The sequence below is a fragment of the Mustela erminea genome, chromosome 19 (genome assembly GCF_009829155.1).
Source record: "Mustela erminea isolate mMusErm1 chromosome 19, mMusErm1.Pri, whole genome shotgun sequence".
In the NCBI taxonomy this organism is placed as follows: domain Eukaryota; kingdom Metazoa; phylum Chordata; class Mammalia; order Carnivora; family Mustelidae; genus Mustela; species Mustela erminea.
The window spans coordinates 33,723,279-33,741,298 of NC_045632.1; the positions used below are offsets into that span (position 1 = coordinate 33,723,279).

Here is an 18,020-nt window from a genome sequence, read left to right on the forward strand (position 1 = left end):
AGGAATTGATTTCTGAGATGAGACAATGAGCTGTGGTTTGCATTTTGTAAAGATGGAGGAAACCTCTAACACTGACCCTGTATGGGAGATGACTCAATTATCTGTGCCTTGGTACAGTTGCAAATTATTTTCCTTTGTCTGAAGTGGGTGGATGCCAGCATCTTCATCAGAGCTCCTTAATTTAATGTATGGAAAATGTCTCAGCCACCATTTTTAACAATTAGCTGTATCATGGTTGAGGTGAGCTGCGCTCTGAAGGCAGCTGCAGGGCCATTTCATTTACATTCGGTTCTGTGGCACAAGAGCTTTGTGACTGTAAAACTCAGAAAATGAATTTGCACACTGCATAGAAGAGTTCTCTAGGAGGGTGGAGAATATTCCCAGAAAGAAAATGGAATCCTTTTGTCTACAGTAAGTATTTCTCATATACTCCTATAGCGAGGAGAGGTTGAAAAATTGTCTTTGGTTGAATGGGCAGAATAGACTTTAGAATGAATGCTGCAGATATTAAAGGTGTAAGACAGGTTCTTGGATGTATATTTTTATGTGTGTGTCAGAAACCAAGTGTGGTACGTGCATGTTCAAAATAGAGGTTCTATGAGTGATTTTTTAACACATGCTTTTTTGATTAATTCTTCTCTGGTAATTTAACTTAATGAGAGGTATGAGTTTATCACCAGTCAGAAGGTGAAAATGATACTTGAGAGAAGAAAAAATCCAAATATGATATATTTAAGAGTTCAGGCTTTTTTCCACTGTCTTTTACAAACAGTTTATTTTCCAGTCCTGAAGAAAATTGCTAGATTTTAGTTTAGATTTTGTGTTGTTTTTTGTTTTTAAAAGAAAACCTTTCCGTGTTAATGATCTTTAGTGGCTGATTGAAATATAGAAGAAAAAATGTTGTAACAAAACGAGATTTTGTCCTAAACAGTCAATAGATTGAGACTTTCGCTCTCATTAATGGGGATAATTCTTAGTGCCTTCTGTTAATTAATAGTTGTGACTTCAAAGCTACTTATGGAAAACTCTTGTTTGTGATTGTAAGCTTATAATTCTTGATTCTTAGAATTAATTGGATTTGACTTGGCTTATTCCTTTGTTCCTTTATGCTGTTACTGAGAGGAAATAAGTGGATTTTAACTTTGATTTTTGTGTTTATTTTTTTAACGGCACTTATCCCTGAGGAATTTGTAGTAACTGTATTTTACAGTAAACTGTACCATGAAGAATTTGCTCAAAATCCTTTAGTAGCCGTTTCAGGAGTTGAATCTTACAGAACTGAGTGTCTAAGAATCCTTTTTACTTGATATCAAATTTATAAAGCCAGCTGTTCTTCCAGGTCTTGTTGCACTAGCTGTTATTCATCCTACTCACTGAATGCTGGTTTTCTTTAATTAATAGATGTTTTTGAAACTAAGGGAGAGGAAGATTTTCATATCAGTCTTTTCACTGAAATAGAAAGGATCAGTTATCCTAAGCCCGGTCCAGAATCCTACAAAGATTCCATAAATCTTAAATAAATCTTAGGGTTGTAGTATAAAAACCTAGATCTCAATATAATTATTTTAACCCCGGGAAGGGCATTCACTATATTCATTGTTTGGGTGTATGGTAGAATGCAAAGGGATTCTTTTCCCTTGGTTTTTATAAGGCTTGCTCTTTGAAATGGAAGAGTTTCAGGGCAACAGATTAGAACTCCATTTTAACTGCAGCTTTGCTTGCATAAAATGTTTGGTTGGATGGCATGAAAGGTGTCACAAACCCTCCCTTTGAAATTTTTAAAGTAAAACTTGAAGATTCTGGTCTTGTTTTCTTTCTCTCTGGCTTTATGGAAGCCGTATATGTGGTTCTCTGGGGAGATAGCAGAGACCCAGTTGCTTTCCAGTTTCTTTGCCTCTACCGTGGTCTACTCAAGTTTGGCTGCTGGGAAGAGGCTCTCCTTTCTGGTACTTGTAGGGGATTCCCAAATCTCTACAATCTGCAAATTCTTATGTTTTCTCATGGAATTTTAGCCTGGCTGGTAGTAAAGAGTCAGGGGAGGGCTCTTATGCTACCAAAAAAAAAAAAAAAATGTATTCATATCAAACCTTTGAACACTCTGGCAGTGCCATAATGTAGATAAGCAAGCATGTCGGCCAGCCCGCTAGAAGCATTCTGTGGCACTAAGATGGCAGTGAGCAAGGAGTAAAATGGCGTCCCCAGGAACACTGTGATAAGAGGTGCACCGCACCAGTCATCTTTCTTCAGTCAAGTTTGGAGACCCCTCTAGTAGCACTGCTTTGGCAGTTTGCAGTTACTTTTTATTCTGTTAGAATAGAGAAATTTTGAGGTTTTCCTGAAGTAAAGACTTAATTAGCATTTATATCTCAATAGCTTCCGGTTGTTACTTGTAAGAAATTGGTGAGATATGGATAAAATAAATTTTAAATAGCTATTTTATATCCTCATTTCTGAAATCTCTTGCTCTGTGTTTTCTTCTTCTTCTTTTTTCTTAATTTAGAAACGTAACTCCTTCCAATATAAGGTGGATTTTTAGAAAATAGAGGACAGTATGAGTCTCCTTTATGGCAAGATGAAACTAGTCTTCCTATGAAAAGATGTTATTTGTCTTTGATTCTGGTTTTCGTTCTTGCTCTACGTGGGCTTAGGTTATTTGATATGTAAAATAAATGTTGCCGCCTTCAGAAACAAAGTTTATTGTATTTCTTCTGTGGTTCAGGTATGGATTAATTTGAAGTGACCTATAGTCATAGTGGTAGTGGCTGTGCTAATTTCTTACCTGTTCCCTTCTCTCCTGGAGTTGGAATTTTCAGAGCTGGCCTCAAAGTTGATGAAGGGTAATTAGTTCATCTTACAGTTAGATAAAGCAAGGCTTTTCTGTAGTTAAACAACTTTCTCAAGGTCATACATCTGCAAAGCAGTTGATTTTGGCCCAAATTCAGGCCACCTGACTCCCTTATCTGTGCTGTGCTGTGCCTCTGTCTGCATCTGACTCCATGTCTTCCTCTTTGTGGGCTCGCTGGTGACTGATGGGCCTAATGGATTGATCTTTCAGGGAGCCTGTCTTTACTTGAGCAGCCTAACTCACAGAGATCTTCCTTCTCAGTCTTGCCAGAAATGACTTAATTGAGCTGTGCCTGGAGACTTCCTGAGCCTGTGTTAAAGTCAATAATGCATTTACAGATTTACCATATATAAACAAACATTTAAAAATAAAACACATTCTGCAAATTGAGCTTTTCGGTTGTCCATCATGTTGGCTCAGTTCCAAGAAGGAAGTACTCATCTCCTGAGGTAGGCATGGACGTCACATCCATCTGCCCTGAGCTGGGATGGAGCTGGGCATTTTGACATGCCCTCCCAGCAGATCACTCCTCCAGCTGTAGGTATGAGGGGTCCCCTAGTGCAGGGTTGCCCTTTTCCTAGTATGGAAGGACTGGCCGAAAGGTTTTAGCTCCATGTCAGTTTCAGGCTATTTGTATTCGTAAAATGGTCTTGCTCTCTCCTTCTGTAGTTTGCTTTTGCCACTCCAGCTAGGCGGTGTTTTCTACTTTCTGTAGCCATGATGATGAACGGTGAGTGGTGTATCCTGTGGTATTCCCTCAGCTCTGACAGGGTAAAGTCGAAATGTTTCCAAACTTAAGGTTTGAGAGAGAGAGTGAAATCCCAAGTACTGTTAGCGGAGCAGAGGCGTACCGTGACAAACTCCGTGTAAGACAACCGGAAGTTATAGATGAGTCTCTTGCTTGTTTTAGTGGACTCTAGACAAATGTTTAGAAAAGAATTTCTGAATAAGAAGAAACTGCAGCACAACCAAACCTCCCTTTTCTCTGACAGCCATGATGATCAGTGCTCCAGTCCCTTCAGCATAAGCAGTGCTGCAGAGCAGGAGGAGCTGTGATTTTCGACTGCAGTGTGAATGACTGACACCGTGTGCCGGCAGGGAATTAATAGGACACGTGGTTCCCACACACTGTCTTGACTAACAGCGCTCCTTGCGCTTGCTAAGTAGAACTTAATTCCGAGCTCTGTGGAAACCACCCTGGCAAAAACCGCCTGGTTCCCACCTGACCAGCTTGGAGACACACCTCTGCTGTCTGTTCTCATAGCCCCCAAATCTTATTTCCAAAGGGAAAAGACACTAGATGGGAAAGCAGGGGATCTGTGTTTTCTGATAAAATACAGAGTTGTTTTAATGCATTCTTTTAGGGTGGGTTTAAGGGACAGTGGCAGGGGATGTCGGCCATGATAAAAGGCCAATATTGATGCATTCCCGTTTTATACTGCAGTGCGGTTTTAGTACCCAAAGTTCTTTGACTGTGGACTGATGTCTTCAAGATGGAAATCAGTTCCCCAAACACATAGTAAAACATTTTTATTGTCCCTTAATGTATGTTCTCCTTCTCTTACCATCACTTCAAATAACTATAGCATTAGTATTTTTTAGATCTGTTCGTACCATTGGGTGAGGAGAGGGTTCTGGTGCTGGTTTTTAAAGCCAGACATACTATTTTATCCCAGTTGCAAAACTAAATTGAAGTTTTCCCTTTAGATTCCTCCTGTTCTTGTGTCCTCAAAGGTTAGCCATACAAGTGTACCAGTTTTTTACCGGGGCAGGGGATGGGGCGGGAAGATAAAGTGTTCAGAGTTGCTGTCCTTGCTTTCTCCCATGGGGCCACCTCAGCAGTCTGAGAACAGTTGGCTGGCTGCCCTCTGTCCCTCTCTGCCTTGGTTTCCAGTGTTCCTGTTCCTCCCTGCCTCACTTCTAGGAGCGGAGAGAAAGGATGGCCGCCAGAGGCCCAACCACTGCAGCGCCGCGCGTCCTGCTGCATCACGGGCCCTCTCCCTAGCACGCAGGCTGGGGCTTGTTTTTCATGAAGTGGTGAAACTCAGCACGGAGCAAGCCACATCCTCTCCCCAGACCTCTTGGGACCAGCAGGGGAAAGTTATTTATGCAGTCCCAAAAGGTCACTGCAGGGCTTTGCTGGATTTGGAAAGAAGGGAGAGTTCTGCTGAAGACTTTTTTTTCCTCACTAGTGCCTAAATGGCCATCGTTTATTCTTTTAGTCATTTATATCATGCTCTTACCCTCTGCACGTAGTCTCCCAGTGACTGAGCTAAACAGATTGCTTTCCTTTCCTGGAAGGCCAGAGATAGGGAACAAATAACGGGAATACCCCGGACTCCCTAACAGGGTACAACCGTTTTTGTAGCAGTAGCACAAGATATGTAACTGACCTCACAAAGGATCCAGCTCTTAACCTCAGCCTTATTTCCTCAGGGCAGGACACCAGCTTCATGGCTTGGCGGAGAACTAGGAAGAGGCATCTGGTAGTTATGTGTTGACAAGGGATGTGTGCTGTGCCCTCTGCACCCCTCACTGCCACACACAGGAATGGCACATCCGCGTCCTCAAAGACTTCCCCTTCTGGGTCGTGATGAGTCCTGCCTCTTACATTCTTTCTTTACCCAATACTGAAAGTCTTGGAACTTGGGGTTTTGTTACGCAATAGTTATTTCTCCCTTCCTTCTCCTCCTCCTCTTTTTGTGGGTTGGGGAGGATAATAGGAAGGGGACCACAAAAGGAAATTAGGTGGGGTTGTATGAATGGCTCTCTCAGAGGCCTGTGGCTTTTGCAGAAGATACAAGTTAGATGGAATTTCATCACTCCTGGACTGACACGCCCTTGAAAAGATGAGATGTGCCAGCACGCTTAAGTCAGTGCTGCCCGGAAAGCCCTGGGTGTGTCCAGAGAGAGGCACTTTCTTAGAGCTGTGTGTTCTTAGGTTTAGAATCCCCTTGGACCAACACTGGGTTAGCTTTAACCTGTGCGAATTTGTAGACCATCCTTTAAACCAATGTGAATTTTGGGAGCAAGTGATTTATTTTGCCTTAATGGGCCCAAATCCATCACCTAATTGTGTGACCCTTTGTTTAGCCCAGTAGTAGAAACCATGTACAAAATGGGACCCTGGAGCCTGACAGTGACAGATGGCCTGCTGCCCGTGCAGTGCCGTGTTATAGTGACAAGGTTTGCCACCTGTGGCTCCAGAGCTGCCTGCAGGCCTCTGGATCTGCTGAGCTGGCAAATGGTGGCACTCCACAGCCACTCTTGCAGGGTCTGCTGCCACCTGCTGCAGGAGAGCGGCTAGGCTTTTGCATAAATACACAGTGAGAAATCATACAACAGCATTAAAAATATGTTACAGTTGGTAATGTCAGCCACTGGCTTAGCACTACTTTCTGCAGGGGGATTTTTTTTTTTTTTTTTTTTTAAGATACCAATGTATCTACCTTTTTTTTTTTTTTTTAAGTTATTTATTTATTTATTTGACAGACAGTGATCACAAGTAGGCAGAGAAGCAGACAGAGACAGAGGGGGAAGCAGGCTCCCGGCTGAGCAGAGAGCCTGACGCGGGGCTCGATTCCAGGACCCTGGGATCATGACCTGAGCTGAAGGCAGAGGCCTAACCCACTGAGCCACCCAGGCGCCCCTAATGTATCTACTTTTTAAAATTTAATGCAGTCTGTGAAGAAACAGTCTGAAGTAGTAAACTTTTTTTGTAGAAAACACGCCTTGGGATTTACTCTAAATACCTGAGTTGCAAAATAAAGCCTGGATTTGCTGTTCTGTCTGTATTCCTTGCAAAAGGAGATTCACTGTCTCTTGGGTGTTTTAGACTGACATTCTGTGCATTCTTACTATATTACATTAAATACTACTCTGATAAAATAACCAAACATGCTATAAAACCATATGAAAGTCCCCCAAATCTTGAAAATGTTTAAATTTAAATTAAAAAATTTAAATTTAAATTTAAATTAAAAAATTTAAATTTAAATTAAAAAATTTCTTTGTTCATCTTTTAGGCTTTATCAGTAATGAACATCTCTCTGCACCAGAAAATTCCTTGAGGCATTCTCTGTAGGCGCCACAAAGGGAGCTAATGAAAAGCGTGTCCGCACCATCTGATAAGCCCGCGGCTCCTCTGAGTCACTGGCAGGGCTTCTGTTGTGCCCGTCTGAACACAGCATCTCGCTTTGTCCTTCCTCACTTTCTCCTGAAGTAGCAGCTTTACCTTCTAAACATTTCACCCAAGAGAAGGTTTCAGAAGAGGTTGTTTGTTCAGAAATTGGGAAGAAGGGACATTTAGGCAAGGTTAAGGGAGTAGGAGGTATTTTTCCTTAGAATGAGCTGAAGCACATAGTGGATATAGCTCACACCCCGTTGTTTCTAGAAATCAGACTCTAAAATATCTCAAGTTCTAACGGCCACTTGCAGTGCCTATTAGAAGTGTTCTTTCCACCTTGGAGCAGACCCTCTTGATTATTCTGGTTTTTAAGTTTACTTTTTGGTCTGCTTGGTTTTCTTCTACTTTTTCCTTGCGTTCCTAGCTGTTGCTTGTATCTTGGCAATGTTTTTTGCATCTACGATGACCATTTTCTGCTGTCACCGCTAACTTGGGTTAGTTTGATTTGGAATGTTGGTATATCATTATGTATTAAATGAGAGAGATACAAAACTTTTAAAGCACTCACTGTGTGTTTTTGTCTTATGTCAGATACCTTCTCACAGAAAGTCTGGCCCACTGTGGCCCACTGTGCTTCACTTTAAATTCTGTCAGAGTAGATTCCCAGTTGATCTGTTGAAGGAGTGGAGACACGGAATTGTCTTTTGTGTTTTGAGGACCATATAAAATATGGCTTTTGCTTTGTGGGGCCAAGCTAGACTAATTATTTTATCTTTTTTGTTTTATTTTTTAATGGTCAGGAAATCTGTGTTCAAAATCTTCTGTTTATGTAACTAACTGTCCAGCAGATCACTTATTTGTTGTGGGTGGGAAGCAAAGAACTGTGAAAGAGTCACTGTAAGCTCTTGTTTTGCCATCTTACTTTCCTAGCTGAAGTGGATACAGAAATTTTTCGCACAGAGACCCTTATTTCTTACAGTTTTCACTTTTGGAAAGCAAATAAGCTAAGAGAATTTGGCCATTTGACAAAAACAAACATCCTTGTGCCCACTCCCTTCTTCTGCAGTAGGAGTTAGCTGCCACTTGTATTCTGAAACCCAGCCTGCCTGGTGACTAAAAAAAGGCCGTTTCATGCCTTTCTTTCCCAGCGTGAGCCATTTAAAAGCCAATGTGGCTGTCAGGTCCCTGAGATGTAACCGCACGTTTGATAGGAGAATTGGGTTACCTGTGGTTATGTTCTGGGTTGTTCTTGGTTAGTAGAGGTATCCCCTATACTTTACAAAAGCTTGTGTTATGCCACTTTGCTTTTACAGAAGACCTACGTTAGTACCTGTTTTTGCTAACCAAAAGAAATCCAAAGTGGACTTCTGTTTTTACGAAAAAGATGGAAAGCAAAAAAGCCTTCTGCTTTTGTTTTGTAGCATAGAAGCAGCACATGCCCAGAGGAGTAGCAGGGAGAGGAGTAGCAGGGAGAGCGGCGGCAGGGAGAGCGGCAGCACCCAAGCTCCTCTACTCACGGCCACACTGAGCATCTCAGCCGTAGCCGCCATAGCTCTGAACTCTACCTGTGAGCATCTGTGCTTTATCTTGTTTTATTTTGTGCACCCGTTAATAAGATGTACTCTAGGTGTCAGAAAAGCTAAAGAGAGGTTATTTGGGGGGTCTGAGAACACTCAAAAATTTTTTCTTATGTATTCATGGCAATTGCTTCTTTGCTTTATGTCTTTTTGGCTTATGAAAGGTTTCAAAGGAATGTTCTACTTTCAGATAGTGAAAGAAACCTTTGTGCATTACAGGGCAGCCCACTTCTTCTGTTCAAGGTGGGACACATGGGGTGTGCCTGGGTGGCTCTGTTGGTTAAGCATCTGACTTTTGATCTCAGCTCTGGTCTTGGTCTCAGTGTCCTGTGTTCGAACCCTGCATTGGGCTCCATGCTGGGCGAGGAGCCTACTTAAAAAAAAAAAAAAAGATGGAACACATGGCTGGAGCTACTGCTTGGGCAGATGTATGGTGTTTATTTGTTCCACAGCAATAAATAGTAATATTATTTTGGGACGCCAAAGAATTGACATCTAGAACAGTGATTTCTGCTTTTTGTCTGTGACCTGTAGTAAGAGGTATATTTTGTACCAGGACCCACTTCATACATACAAATATGTATACATAATTGGAAGAAAAGTTTCACAAAACAGTATTTACCTATACCACATATCTCTGTTGCATGTCATTTCTTTAAAAAAATGCTGATCGATTTCATGACCCAATTACGAGTTCTGACCCACATTTTGAAAAACATCATTCTAAAGGACTGCCAAGAACTCAATATTTATTGTTTCATTCCTTCCCTAACTATATGAGGCTGGAGGAAGAAAGGAATAAATATGCAATCATAAAATATCTGTTTATTTCTACCTTGATTTGCTGTCATGGAGACAGTATAATAGAATGCAGAAAGGTAGAAAAGAGGTCAGAAAATTTGGAGTCTACAAACTAGATGATGTTAGTGTGGCCCTACAGCATTATAGAGTTGGTAAAAGCTCTAGAAACCGTCTTGAATGGCCCTTTCAACATTTAAACCTCTATTAATTAAGGACATACTTTAATGTATGATCCAGTTAAGTAACACTGAGAAACAGTTTAGTACTGACCTAAAAGCAAGGACTAGAAGCAGATGTGTGTATTGCACGTCTAACGCAGAGTGATCCCTGTAACAGTGAAAGGGTTAGTCCTTACTAGTACTGGTCTAAGAGTTAGTGTTCTCTGAGCCTTCAAATTCATCATTTGTAAAGGGGAACTGATAATGAAGAAAACAAATTTAAAGTATTTTGCTTCCTTCCGGACTCTCTCTTTTTAGAGAGAAAAGGAAGTTTTTCCTTATTTTCTTGATTGGAAAGTGTAGTGTTCCCTTATTATCTTGGAAACGATGGGTCTCTTGAGGGTCGGAACTCTTTGAATTCTGCATCTTCCTTTTCCTGCTTAGGAAACTGTGGTCCAATTAGTTAAATGCTGAGATTCTGTTTCTCACCTGTAAAATGAAGAGGGGGTAGGTGAGAGGAGAGTGGAGTGATCATGTCTGTTCTTTCATACTCTTAAAAGATTAGCAGTAACGTCTTTGAATTGCTTAGAGCAGTATCTGGCCCTTAATTGCTTCCTGAATGAGAGCTATTATATGTTCCAGAAAGCTTGAAACCAAAACCCATTCAAGGAGCTGGTTAGAAGAGGATCTGTTTCCAGGACTCTGGCAGTGAGGAGAAGTATACAGATGGGGAAGTCAGGAGTGGTTATCTTACTTAGCAGGCCTGCAGATGTTTATGGAATGTTCTTTATTGAGCGGGCCAGCAGTAGACGGGTTGGGTGGGAGACTATGAACAATTTAAAAGTGCTTGTTGGCAAGAAGAGGGGATGTTAGTAATGCGGTGCTCTGAGGGTCACAGTTAGACAGCTGGCATCTCCTAGTGAAGGTGGGGTGTTGGGTCTTGTCTGTGACCAGGATCTTCATTGAGAAAGGCACCTCCCAGGTTCCCCTTCACTCCTTCAGTCCTATGGAAAACCCATTTTCTGATGGCTATTAAAAATATATCTCTGGGATGTGGGGTGTGAAAGGCACCTCCCAGAAGCAGTGGGAAGGAAAGGAAACACACATGGAAGAGGGAAGTCAAGGGAGAGATCCATGGGAAACTTGGGTGTCTGCAGGTATTTTTCTGCCCAACTATTTAGTTCTTTAATTTGTTACTTTCCCTCAAGGTGTGTATTCTTTCAAAGAGAGTAACTGCCACTAGATGGCACCCAGACTCCAGCACTGTTCTGGCTGTATACATTCTGTTAAAGATTCTTTTCAAAAGGTAGGCCACTAATGTGTGTGGGTTTTTTTGTTTTGTTTTTTGTTTTGTTTTTAAATAAAATGTGATATGTGGCCTATTTTAGAGAGGAATAAAGGGTGAAAAATTGAAATCCAGGGGCACCTGGGGGGCTCAGTGGTTAAAGCCTCTGCCTTCGGCTTGGGTCGTGATCCCAGGGTCCTGGGATGGAGCCCCTCATCGGGCTCTCTGCTCAGCGGGGAGCCTGCTTCCCCCCTCTCTCTGCCTACCTCTCTGCCTACTTGTGATCTCTGTCTGTCAAATAAATAAATACAATTAAAAAAAAATTGAAATCCAAACTCTGTATGTCTTGTGGGCCCAGCTTGTGCTACCAAGAGAGCCCAATTTCTGAGGTACATAGTGGCTCATGGTCTTTGTTCATGGGTAGATGCTGTCTAAAGACTGATTCTCATGCACAGGTGTTTGATTTACTTATTAATGAGATTTTTGAAATGGGGGTTTATAATGAGGATTTTCAAAAAGAATCATCTGCCCCTAAAGCAATATCTTTTTTTCTCTATTTCATCACTGATTGACATTTCACTTCTTAGAAAATTTGGAATTGTGTTTCTTAAGTTGCTTTTAAACAGACGTGTCTGGTTATTGCTTTGCATTTGTGTTTTAATTGTGTGTGTGTGCGCGCGCGCACTCTTGGTTACACGTATCTATGGGTACCTCAAAGGAATGGGACAGGCTGATCATTGGGAAGAGCAGAGGAAGCCCAGAAAGGGCATGGGCCACTTGGTACAGCATCCCCCAACTAGAAAGAAAAAAATAGGACTAGGCCCTGTTGGGCAGTGGTTATCACCCCCCACCCTTACCCCAAAGGTGGCTTGCAGAGACAATCCACCTCCCATAGAAGCAGCCAGGAAAAGGTGCCACAAAACATAATCTGTGCCTACCATTTGTTTGGGAGCAGCATGCAATGATAGTTCCATAGTTTTGTTTACAAACTGTGATACTAAAACCTTTAGCTTTAGTCATTAAAGATGCCTTGTGAAAGTAAAATTATAATGAAGGTTTGTTGACTTGATTGATTTGCTGTGAAAGGGTATAAATGGGATCTTTTAAAATCCTCCCCATCTTTTGTCTGGCTCCCAAGAGATGGCCAGAAGCAAGGATGTGGTGACAAGCCGCCTCCTTCTGTGTGGACCATATGGGATCCTAACTTTATGTGCTCTGGTTTATTGAGGCTATTGCATTATTAGTAGGTGAGTGACTAACGCCTCTCCCCACCCTACCCCACCACCAAATAGCACTGTGGGTATTTGGAGCAGTCCTAATGTTGTGCCCTCAGAGCTGTCCGAGAGCTGCCTCAGGGACTGCCCTGGAGGAGCCTATGAGGGAACCGTTTCCTTGGCTGCTGGCCATTGTCCTTGTTCAGTCCAGTGCACGCCAGGTTGGGGTGTGACAGCAGGTGTGGGAGAATCATGGGTCAGTACATAAGAAATCAGGGGACTCTATGAAGATTAATAGTTTATTTAAATTTATATTTCCAGTTGTGGTGCCCCCCCCCCATGTTTGTTTTGTGTTGTTTTAGAGATTCGGCAATTTCATATCTGGGACTGCTTGAATAACATAATATTAAAATGTTGTAGTTGTTAATATATATTAGGTGATCAGAAATTAACTAAACTAAGTTTTCAAAACTGTCAAATGATGATTTTAAAATTTAGCATGTCTTTAAAACTTTATCTGAATTCTCCTTTGTTTTATATTCCCCTAGAGAGTTCATGTTCCTGGGCATTTCCCTCTTTGATGTCACCAATAGATCTAAACCTAATTGATTATTATTATTTTTTTTAAATAGGCTCCATGCTGGGCATGGGGCTTGAACTTATGATCCTGAGATTGACACCTGCGCTGAGATAAGAGTCAGATGCTTAACAGACTGAGCCACCCAGACACCCCTACATCTGATTGATTCTAATAAGTGTATCGAACCTTGAGTCAAGCGCTTGATTGCATATCTCATTTATTATTCATTTTATATATAGGTGAACTAAAGTTGAGAGAGTTTGAGTGACTTGGCTAAATTCATGCCATCAGTAAACAGAGGCACCATGATTTGGAACTAAGTCTGTCATTGTATTACTCTGTAGTTGCATTTTGTGGGCATTTATTCTGTGCATATCAAACCAGTCTTGGTCTTCTGGTCATCCCATCTGTATTAAACAAGCAGTGAATGTCATCAGGCCTGAAATAGGGAGTGCACATGGCAAAACTCCCTCAGAAATGTGTGGTTGGTTGGTTGGTTTTGGGGAGTATCCCAGTCATTGACCAACAAGTGGAAAATACCCAGACAAGTGGATGGTGCTGCTTCTGTAATGTTAGGAAGAAACTGAAGAATGAATTGAAAAAGTAACAGAGAAATATAAACTAAAGGTAGTTAGAAGAACTATGACTGTTGTGTAGTCAAAGTTGTGTCTATAATCTGGGCCATTCAGAAATACTGAAGGGCAGTCTTTGTTAGTTCACGTTTTGTATGTTTACAGGATGTGGGACTTGAGCTACTGCTTCATGGAGACTTTAGCCTCTAATAATCATCATGTGCTCTAAAAATGAAAGAAAAATTGGGAAACACCTGGAAAAACCATCTATTTTGATGTTTCTGGGTTAAGAAATTTCTGTCAGGGTGAAGGTAGGCAGGATAGCAGATATCCTAATGGCTTTTTTTCCCCTCCAGTGTACTTTTGATTATTTGAAGTTTGATTTTAACCTAAGTTGTGTCATATCTCCCCCTTTCCTAGGGCTTCCTGAAGAATGAGAAGGACAATGCCCTGCTGTCTGCCATTGAGGAGTCTCGGAAGAGGGTAAGAAAGAAACCCAAATGAGGATGGACACCATTGTGAGGGCAGCAGTGTTCTGGAAGCAGGAGCCTGTGTCTAGGCCCAGTTCTCCTACTTAGTTAATTCACCAGAGGGAGTTCTACGGGAACTGTTTTTGAGGAAGATAATCATGCTTGTAACTCTACTTGTATTTAGTGACTGAAATGCATCTGAAACAGAATTGCCAATTAATTATCAAATTAATCTTATGGAAGGCCAGACAATTCGTTCGTTTCATCGTTTGGGTATATAAAACGGTATTTTGATTTCTGTTGAATCAGCAGTTCAGAAAAGCAATTATGATCATTGATAATTATCCTTAATTTTTCCTTTTTTCATACAATTTGACTTTCTCTGTTACCTTTTATATTAAAAATTTTCCCAAGCTCTTAAAAAAAAAAATAAGAAGGAAACCAGCTTGGCTCTCCAAAGGATGATAAAGAAGTCAGCCAGAGCAGCCATTATATGTGGAGCAATATTTTTGCATCAGGCATTCCCTCAAGATACTCAAAGATTGTTCGTTAACATGCGTTATCTCTATTTGTTTCTGACAAGAATTAGAAGATAAAACTTTTCCAAAAGATCCCATTACGGAGTAAGATTTTCTTTTTCTTTTCTTTTTTTTTTTTTTTTTAAGGCCACTGGAGTCCTTTGGGGAGTGGGGGAGGAAGGTTAGCAGTCTTGTGAAGTTGGTTCTGAAAAATGCAGCTCTCCCCAGGAAGGAGGCTGGGGAGGGTTCACTCTAGTCTGTCTGCAGTGGCTATCTTTGTAGAAGTGAATAGGGGTGAAGGGGAAACCTCTGTCCCGCTGTTTACTTTATAACTCCTATATCAAGTGAAATATATTTATGTATTACTTATGTAGTTTAAAATAATAAAAAACTGTTTGTCAGTGTGCTTTATTAAAATGTTCTGTGCTGGTGGGGGACTGTCTCAGGATGGCCGATGTGAGAGAGAGAGGGCAGCTGGGGGCTTGCCAACTCTAATTTATAAGAAGAGGTTCCAAAGGCATTAATTTAAATGATTGGTATGTTTAATTATCAGAGTAAAAAAAAAATCACTAAAATTTTATTAAGTACATTTTTGGCAATAGTATTTATTCCTAGAAATAGAGAAATTCACTTGATTCAGTTTTGAAAAAAAAAATTTTTTTTAAGGCTTTTTTCTTCACACTTTGAGTGAGTTACTCACCAACATCGATTCTCCTGCTGTAAAGGACCAGTGAAATTAAATTAGGATTGTCGAATGCCACTGAGCCTTATTAATCCATTTACCCTGCGGAATGTGTTTCTGGAATTGGCAGTCTCTGAACACTGTACCATACTGAGACTAAATGTGCAGCCAGCCAAAACATCTAAGTGACACACCACAGTGCAAAATGTGTGCATATGTGTTTGTGAGGGAGATTTTCCGGTGTTATAGCTGGCCTGCGGGAGAGACCTTTCACCTGTCTGGACACTAGGACACTACCACTGAGCAAGAATTATTTTCAAACAAAAGGTGAGCGGCTTCCTGGCATTTTGGTGGTAATTTCATGTTTGAATAACTTGCCAATGTCCTGCTGAAATGCCAAGAAAACAAGCTTCAAAACCACAAATGTGTCCTATCTTTTTCCATTTGGTGCGTCCCAGCAAAAACAGAACAACATTATCAGAACATATGTAGAGTTTCTAAAAGCCAGCAACAGCTCAATAAGTGGGTGTGAAGTCAAAGCATATTTCCCTATTCCCTTTATGAAAAAGGGGTTTGAGTGTTCCCCACCTGTTTTTAATTCAGTTGCCCAGTTCTCTTCCTGCCTTCCTTTCTTCACTGTTTGCAGAGAGGTAGATGTCCACACCTAACTTGAAAAAGTCCCATGTAATTTATAATTTCTCTACTGCTTTGTCATTTTCTGTGGTTTGTCTTTCCTTCTTTTAATTTTTACACATCCACACACCCTTCCAGGTTGTCCCTTTTCTCTTCCTTTGGATCCCTCTCCTTGTCCCTGATGTTCCTACCTTTCATCTTGCCTCAGAACTTCACTCCTCTTCGTTGTCAATGAGTAGCTCTGTTGAATCTCATTCATTAGCTCTCCTAGTTGGCATTCTTCTTTGCACCTAATCTGGTGGTTCGGTTGTGGGTCTGAAGGGAATAGGCTGGAATAGGGCAGATGGGTGGCTGATCATCTCTGATTAGCCCACAAATTAGATGTTCATTAGCTGGAATGTAATTAAGATAAGCTAGGGGTTGTGTGGTCAAAGGAAGAGAATTTTAATGTTGGCCCATTTATTTTTATTTGAAGCTCCTTATCACACTAATGACGAAAGGAACCACAGTGCTGTTCATTCAGGTTGTGGGCTGTTTCTAAATGAGTAGCCTGGCACTGCTCAGATATATCTGAGGATTTGAGCCCAGAAAGCTGCCAGTTTTCAGAGTACTTCCTGTGTTCTTGAAACAACAGTTCTTGGCACATAGGTAGACAGCCTGATTAACAGGTGTTGGTTAATTCCCACTCTTGTCAGTCTAACCCTTAAATGACACTGGAAGTCTGAGCCCACTGTCTCATCAACCGCGTGTCTGGATAGTAAACAGTTTCCTTCAGTTACTTTTACTGTTAGGCCATTCTTTACCCAGCCAGAGGACTTACCTTAAGAAAAACTCCTGTGTCACTCTGCTGTCCTGGGTCAGTACCACAGCTTAGGCCGTGCCTCCCCTCCTGTTGCACGCTCAGAAAGTGGTCTGCCAGCCTTCCCCCCACCTCCCTAGTTCTGCCCACCCTTGTCCTCGTGCCACATCGCCCTTCATTTTCCCAGCTGAAGAGGTTGTTGGTCTGACCACTAAATAGGAAGAGTTGAGAAGAAATTGTGGTTCACTTGTGCACCATTTCTGGATATCTTCAAGGGAAACCACCCCTTCTCCTATGCATGATACCGCCTTTCTGTTCTGGTATACTTCTCTCTATGCAAAATGCATAGCTCTCATATTGAAGTTCACTAGTGTAATAAGAGAAAATGATTCCCCCCCCGGGGTATTTTTTTTCACTCCTGTCTAACTGACTGGAACACTCCATTCTGCCTGACTCCAGCGAGATGCAAACCAGGTAGAAGACTGTTTTTAAAGTTTGTGATTGTCATTTCTCTTTGTCTCTTCAAAATACATAACTAGAGAAGGGATTCGTTGATAGATGGACCAAAATCAGACTTGCAGGCGACCCTAGCCTTCTTCCCAATCATTTTTATGTGTTTGCTATCTGTCTTTTCCAGATTTTAATAAGTAACTGTCCATACTCAAACATCCCATTTGTAGGAAGAGTGTATGTGATTTTTCTGACAGTTTCCCAGGGCTCATGTATATGGATATTATCATTATAAATTATCTGCGTTGCCAAAAATAAAGTAGGCATTACTAATGCTCATTCCCCTGGTGCTGCCTAATTAGATGCCAGTCTGATTGTAAATGAAATGGCTTTTTGGAAAGTGGGCTGAAGCTGTTGGGAAACCTGGTCTGCCAGTTAAAGAGTAACAGGGTAAGAGTAAGTGTATCTATAAGTCGCTTTCATTCCTTCAAGAAAGTTTTGCTTTGTTTTGTCTTGTCTTCTTCCCTCCCTTCCTCCCTCCTTTCTTTTCTTCTTCTTTTTCCTTTTCTTTCTGAGCACCTTTGTTTTGGCAGCAACCTTTAGTATTAGCATTAGACAGGCTCAAGGGTTGCCAGACTTTCTGTGATCACTTTGGGTAGAGTGGTAGGAGACCTAATCGTAGAAGGTGCCACTTCTCTTTTACTGGTTTACTTCCTTCTATGAAAATATTACTGTCTCTTAAAAAATAAAGACATTGAGACAATCTTTTGTTTTTGTCTCTTCTTAGATGTTTACTAAAAACCACTGATTGTTATAATCCAAGGAAAAGTACTTCACTTTAAACTGTGATGTGCTATCACTTGTAAAATGTAGCCTAATTTCAGAGGTTTAAAGAGGTATTTATCTTAATGAGCACATAAAAAGCACTAATCATTAGGGGAATGTAAATAAATCAAAACCATGAGATATCAACTCAAACCTATTAGGATGGCAACCCCCCAAGAAAAACCGAGAAAAACTGTGGAGAAGCTGGAGAAGCTGGAGCCTTTGTGCACTGTTGGTGGAAATGTAGAAGGGTACATCCTGTACGGCAACACTATTCAATCCATCAAAAAATTAGACACAGAATTACTACGTGATCCAGCAGTTCCACTTCTGAGTATATATACCCTGAAGAACTGAAAGCAGGAGTTCGGAGAGAAATTTGAACATCCACGTTTATAGCAACATTACTCAAACAACCAACAAGTGGAACCAACTCCAGTGTCCATGATAGATGGATGGATCAGCGAAATGTGGTACACACACAA

At 41.2% G+C, this 18,020-nt stretch overlaps 1 protein-coding gene across 4 annotated transcripts in view; it reads left to right on the plus strand.

Annotated features, from left to right (window-relative positions):
* NUP93 (nucleoporin 93) overlaps window positions 1-18,020 on the plus strand; it is a 110,262-nt gene that overhangs the window by 58,533 nt on the left and 33,709 nt on the right. For 3 of the 4 annotated variants that reach the window (XM_032323987.1, XM_032323988.1, XM_032323990.1), the window contains one exon: window positions 13,579-13,641. In XM_032323987.1, the coding sequence (XP_032179878.1) occupies window positions 13,579-13,641 (63 nt within the window). Of the gene's footprint in view, window positions 1-10,791; window positions 10,814-13,578; window positions 13,642-18,020 lie in introns of those variants that run through there. The other variant, XM_032323989.1, reaches the window with a different exon arrangement.